The sequence below is a fragment of the Oncorhynchus nerka genome, linkage group LG20 (genome assembly GCF_034236695.1).
Source record: "Oncorhynchus nerka isolate Pitt River linkage group LG20, Oner_Uvic_2.0, whole genome shotgun sequence".
NCBI classification, from domain to species: domain Eukaryota; kingdom Metazoa; phylum Chordata; class Actinopteri; order Salmoniformes; family Salmonidae; genus Oncorhynchus; species Oncorhynchus nerka.
The window spans coordinates 75,853,504-75,859,886 of NC_088415.1; the positions used below are offsets into that span (position 1 = coordinate 75,853,504).

The 6,383-nt window shown below is 42.2% G+C and overlaps 1 protein-coding gene across 1 annotated transcript; it reads right to left on the minus strand.

The window, feature by feature from the left end:
* Window positions 1-737: 737 nt before the first annotated feature.
* On the minus strand, window positions 738-5,967 carry LOC115101791 (gap junction delta-4 protein-like). Its single transcript, XM_029621263.2, has 2 exons — window positions 5,687-5,967; window positions 738-5,218 (listed from the first exon to the last, which is right to left on the minus strand). The coding sequence occupies exons 1-2, from the start codon at window positions 5,748-5,750 to the stop codon at window positions 4,032-4,034; spliced, it is 1,251 nt and encodes a 416-aa protein (XP_029477123.1). The 5' UTR covers window positions 5,751-5,967; the 3' UTR covers window positions 738-4,031.
* Window positions 5,968-6,383: the final 416 nt, after the last annotated feature.

Genomic DNA, 6,383 nt, shown 5'->3' on the forward strand with positions numbered 1-6,383 from the left:
ACGGTATCCCTGCATTCAAATTGCCATTGATAAAATGCAATTGTGTTCGTCGTCCGTAGCTTATGCCTGCCCATACCATAACCCCACCACCACCATGGGGCACTCTATTCCCGATGTGCTGTCTGACATCTGCATGGTACAGTTGAAATCGGGATTCATCCGTGAAGAGCACACTTCTCCAGCATGCCAGTGGCCATCGAAGATGAGCATTTGCCCATTTAAGTCGGTTACGAAACTGAACTACAGTCGGGTCAAGACCCTGGTGAGGACGGAGACGGTTTCTGACAGTTTGTGCAGAAATTCTTCGGGTGTGCAAACCTACAGTTTCATCAGCTACCCAGGTGGCTGGTCTAAGACGATCCCGAAGGTGCTGTACAAATCTTTTTGCCCATTTTCTATTAATATATATTTTCTTCTAATTTTCCAGGGAGTGCTGCAGACTGCTATATCGGTCTGCTAATACACGACCATTAAAGGCCCAATGCACTACCTTTGTGAGAAATGTTTTTTCTATTAATATATATATTTTCTTATAATTTTCCAGGGGGTGCTTTAGAACCCTCTGCACCCATACTTCTCATGGCTATGGCCACACCTGTCAGGTGGATGGATTATGTTGGCAAAGGAGGAATTCTCACCAACAAGGATGTAAACAATTTGTGCACAAAGTTTGAGAAAAATGTTTTTTTGTGCGTATGGAACATTTCTGTGAACTTTTATTTCACGTAATAAAACATGGTACCAAAACTTTACATGTTGTGTTTAAATGTTTGTTCAGTGTATGTTCAGTGAAGCAGGCTCTCTAATTCCTTTACCACTATATCTTCAGACAGGGTTGTACATCGTTCATTCATCACTCAAAATTAGACTAGAGGTGAGAGTGGCAAAGGTCAACGGTTATGGCTATATCTGTCAGTCCATGTTCGTGAAAGTGTGTATGTATGAGTTTGTGAGTAAGTCAATGTATGCATGACATTTCCATTTCCATATACAGGAAAAACAACAATTTTGCATATCTATTCTATGTTGCCTCTACTCTGACAGTGTTTTCTAATTCTTCAATACACAGAGAACACTAATAGCCTGTATACTGTCTCTCCACTTATTTCCATTACACAACAGAGTCATATTCACTAGGCCCCAAACAAAGAAAACATACTAAAACAGGAAGGGACTTCCTGACTTTATCCTGTAAGAAATGCTCGTTTTCGTTTTCTGTTGCAAAACAGTTTGCTGCGTTTGGATACGGTTCGCAATAATGAATGCAACCCTGTAGGCTTGCTGGGAATCGTCCATTGTATGTAGTGATCTCTACATTTACTCCGACATCAACATCCAAGGAGTGAGAATGGATTTTTCTGTCACCAAGGACAACAATCATATAATCCTACTGAATTCTCTTCGCAACATGCAATCTGGTCTCAGAGAAAGACTTATAATACTATATGTCCTCCAAGATGTATTATAAGTTACAACATCCAATTCGTATGCTATTTATTGTTTGATCAGGTAAAACAAATACTCTACGTCCTCTCATTTCTATGATATTGTACAACTGCTATTCCATTCATAATGTAACCTAATGTAATGTATCATACTAAATGAAGGAGAACGGAGTTTCTTACCAAATCTTACAATTTTTTTTTTTTTTTTTTTTTTTGAGGACAGCTTGATATATTATATATATTTTTGATGTTCTCTTATGCTCAATGCTGAATTCTCTGCCTATATTAATCTATCACTAGTTTCTGTCAACCATGATATCTGAGTACTGTACCAACAGCATATAGGACCAGTGAGGGTTGGATCATTTTCAGATGAACATGGCTCCGGTCAAAAGTAATGCACTATTTTAGGGATAGGGTGCCATTTGGGATGCATATGAACAGCGGATCAATAAGGTTGAGTAGGAGCTGACTCACTGTTGTGGTTTTCCCATGTGAACACCAAACATCATGCTTACAAAACAAATTCAGAAAATAAAAATGATTTAAAATATAAAAATAATTTACAGTTAAGGAAAAATATCTACATACAGTATGTATAGGTATTTTAAAATGGATTAAGAATTTTTCATCTCTGGCAGAGTGGTTCTTTCTTGTATCTGCACTTTCATTTATCTACCAGTGGAGGGCAGTAAAGACAATGGCATACACTTATTCAGATGTTACGCGACCCTGTTGTTTCGTGGACTTTTACAAATATTTTTTGTTTAAATAGGCAAGTCAGAGCAAATTCCTATTTACAATGACAGCCTACCCCGGTCAAACCCTATACAAACAACGCTGGCTCAATTGTGTGCCGCCCTATGGGACTCCCAATCACAGCTGGTTGTGATATAGCCTGGAATTGAACCAGGGTCTGTAGTGACGCCTCTAGCACTGAGCTGCACCACTCGGGAGCCTTAAAACAAACAAGGTAATGATTATGGCAGCCCCATGTGTACATAAATGTTTAATAGTCTGTATAATTACTTAAAAAACAAATTATATAAATGTAGAGAACTTGCCTACGAATTGAAAAATGAAACAACATCCCTGTCCCAGACAACTATATCTGAATGTAGGCATATATTTAAGATGCATATACCACAAGCCCATTCCTTTAATTAACCTTTGACCTACCAGCATCATCACCCACTTAAGTAAGTTGTTCCAAGGGACCACTTTCTTTGGAAAAGATACACTACTAAAGTATGTGGACGTTCTTTATACCACTCAAGCCGACGCTTGGCATTGCCATGGTGATCTTAGGCTTGTGTGCGGCTTCTCGGCCATGGAAACCCATTTCATGAAGTTCTCGACACAGTTATTGTGCTGACGTTGCTTCCAGAGGCAGTTTGGAACTCAGTAATGATTGTTGCAACCGGGGACAGATGATTTTTACCTGCTACGCGCTTCTGCATTCGGCGGTCCCATCCTGTGAGCTTAAGTGGCCTACCACTTTGCGGCTGAGCCGTTTTTGCTCCTAGACGTTTCCAATTCACAATAACAGCGCTTACTGTTGACTGGCGCAGCTCTAGCAGGGCAGAAATTTGACCAACTGACCTGGTGAAAAGATAGCATCCTTTGTAGCTTAGTTGGTAGAGCATGGTGATTTCAATGCCAGGGTTATGGGTTTGATTCCCACGGGGGACCAGTATGAAAATGTCTGCACTCACTACTGTAAGTTGCCCTGGATAAGAGCATCTGCTAAATGACTAAAATGTCAATCCTATGACGGTGCCATGTTGAAAGTCTGAGCACTTCAGCCAATCTACTGCCAATGTGTGTCTATAGAGATTGCATGACTGTGTGCTTGATTTTATACAGCAACGGTGTGGCTGAAATAACCAAATCCACTCATTTGAAGGGGTCCATATACTTTTGTATATATAGTGTATGTTTTCAAAACGGTTTTTAAAATTATTTCCAGGGATGCACAACATACTGAAATATATGTCAATATCTTTGTTAGAAAGAAAACTATATTTCCCTTGAAGGGGTGATGCTGAATGTAACATGTGCTCAAGGGCACATCAACATATTCTTCACCTAGTCGGCTCAGGGATTCGACCTTTCGATTACTGGCCCAACGCTCTTAACCGCTAGGCTACCTGCCACCCTGGTAGAGGAGTAATGTTCCTTTGTTTCCCTCAGTTCTCCAAGTGGTCTTAGCTTCTGATGAGTCAGGGCATGTCAGTCTTCTCTGACTGTTGTTTGGGAACCCAATGAAAGACCGTGTGAGCTGAACAACAGCGGAGTGCGGCCATCATTGCTCATTGAAAGTCAACTAACTGGCATTAAATTGGATCACCCATTATAATTCTGTTAGCTAACACATACAGTGAACACATTCTGTTTGTAGAGCTGAAAGTGCGAAGTCACAACAGCAAAATGCAATGTAGCCTATTATTACAATTTGGGGAAAAATGAATTTAAGTGTATGTAATGAGTAAATCATCAGAGTTGTTGAACTAAAAAACACAGCTCTCCCATTGTTGTGTTGCTGCTTCGCATAGAATTACATAGGTCTAAATAAAACAATCTACTTTACTGAGCATCTGATGAGGAAGAAGAATCACTGGAAGAGCTTGAGGATCCCCTTACTTCCTGCAGGTTGATGTCGTCCAGGAGCCTATCACGGGATTCTGCACTATCATGATGCTGCTCCAGGAGTGTTGTGTCTACCATGGTGGACTGGCCATGCCTCCGACCACTGTACATTTGTGAGGGTGTAAATTGGCGTGACACTACTACTGGGTCTCTCTCTAACTGCCGGGAGAGAGGGACGGAAGATGAACGGGAGATGTGGTTGGGATGAACGAAGTGCCCGCTCCATGGAGCCCCCATAGGAATGGGGTGAAATGGCGGCTCAATCTTTGCATCCCTCCGCGGCAGCCTGCTCCCCTGCAGTGGTTGGGCAACCACCCTAACGCGAGTCTCATCATTTATTCTGACTCTTCTGTGTGAAACGTCACCGTTTGGATTACAGTTCAAGGTTGGTTTGTCCATGTGACTTTGTCCTCTCTTGAGGACAGTTTTGGGGGTCTTGTGGTTCTGGTTGTACAGGACTTCCATGTCCTCCCCAACCCCACCTTTCATCAACCGTCTGCCCTTTCTCTTGGTCCTCTGTGTCACCATCCATTGCACAGAGCACACAAGATCTGCCAAGTTCAGTAGCAGAGAGAGGGAGGCAGCCGCCAGCATGAAGTTGAGCATGATGGTCTTCTCTGTGGGGCTGGATATGTAGCACTCCACCATGGACGTACAGGGAAATTCATAGCACTGGAAGCTCCTGGGGACAGAGAAGCCATAGAGGTAGTACTGTCCGGCACTGAACGCTGCCTCCAGCAGAATCCGCAGTATCACATCCAGAAGATAGGCACTTACAAAGTTAGGTGTTCCTTTTGGTAGAGCGTGTAGAGGGGTGCACAGAGTGCCTGCTCCGGTCTGACTTCTGCTCCCAGAGAAATAGTTCCCTCTGATACGGAGAGTTGACGATACTTTGTGGATGATATAAGAGATGAACATCAGGTGAGGGAGACAGAGCATGATCAGTTGGAACAGCCAGAAGCGGAAGAGGGAGAGGGGAGCAAAGCTGTCGAAGCAGACGTTGGTGCAGCCTGGCTGGATGGTGTTGCACACAAAGTGCTCCTGCTCGTCCCGGAAGAGGGGATAGCCAGAGAACAGGAGGATGAGTAACCTCAGGACCACCATCAAGATCAACCATGTCTTCCCTGCAGTAACAGCAAATCAATTCAATATTCACTCACACACATTTAAACATTTACATTTTGGTCATTTAGCAGATGCTCTTATCCAGAGCAGCTTCCAGTCAGTGCATTCAACTAAGGTAGGTAAGACAACCACATATCACAGTCAGTGCATTCAACTAAGGTAGGTAAGACAACCACATATCACAGTCAGTGCATTCAACTAAGGTAGGTAAGACAACCACATATCACAGTCAGTGCATTCAACTAAGGTAGGTAAGACAACCACATATCACAGTCAGTGCATTCAACTAAGGTAGGTAAGACAACCACATATCACAGTCATTGCAAGTAAAACAAACATTATTTTAGTGTTAGATACTCTTGAAAAAAAGCTTTGTGTTAGTAACATGAACTATCCCATACATACAGCATCTACATGCTCATCTACATACAGTACAGTATGTGCACATGGCGGAAAGGAAAACCTACCCAGAAAAGTGACGTTGTGATTGAAAGTAATGAAGAGTATTTCCATTAGGCCCATCTTCTCCATGATAAAAACAACAAGCAGCTCATCCCATAGAGATCCTGTCTGTATACCTTGATCCAATCCAGATTACTCAGCAAGGGTCCATTTCAGTCCAATCAATCCAGTTCAGTTCAACTCAATCAATTCAAATCAGTCCAATTCAAATCCAAGTACCTCATTTGGTTGTAGAGAAGTGGCTCCAGAGTAAGTTCTCAGTTCTCCAGAGTGTATGTCTACTAGACTATAGATCTCTCTCAAGTGTTATAAACAGCTCAGTGATGCCAGGCAGGGTCCTCTCTCTGCTATTATTATCACATCCAAATCATGTTACCATCAAAGCATTGCTAGGATATTTCATCAAAATACACTGAACTAAGACAACTGGACGGGTGTACATAAAAAAGCATTGTGATTATAGAATGTTATTCGAATTGAGGTGACCAGGTTAAAGGTTATAGGACAATAATGAGAATTGTAGCTTTGTGCCCAAATGGTGGCGATCTTGACCTCCTGTCCATTAACCTCAATACACAGGCTTCCTCACATTCGTTCGGAAATAGCAGAGTGATTAATGATACTTGGTGTGCATCCCAAATGTCACGCTATTTCCTATATAGTGCACTGCTTTTTACCCGAGCCGTATGGGCCCTAGTCAAA

Excerpts from the sequence above, each read along its gene's own strand:
- LOC115101791 (XM_029621263.2), bottom strand. The coding sequence starts at position 5,750 with ATGGAGAAGATGGGCCTAATGGAAATACTCTTCATTACTTTCAATCAC. Across the intron at positions 5,219-5,686 it reads TCACAACGTCACTTTTCTGG|GGAAGACATGGTTGATCTTG; the intron begins GTAGGTTTTCCT and ends CTGTTACTGCAG.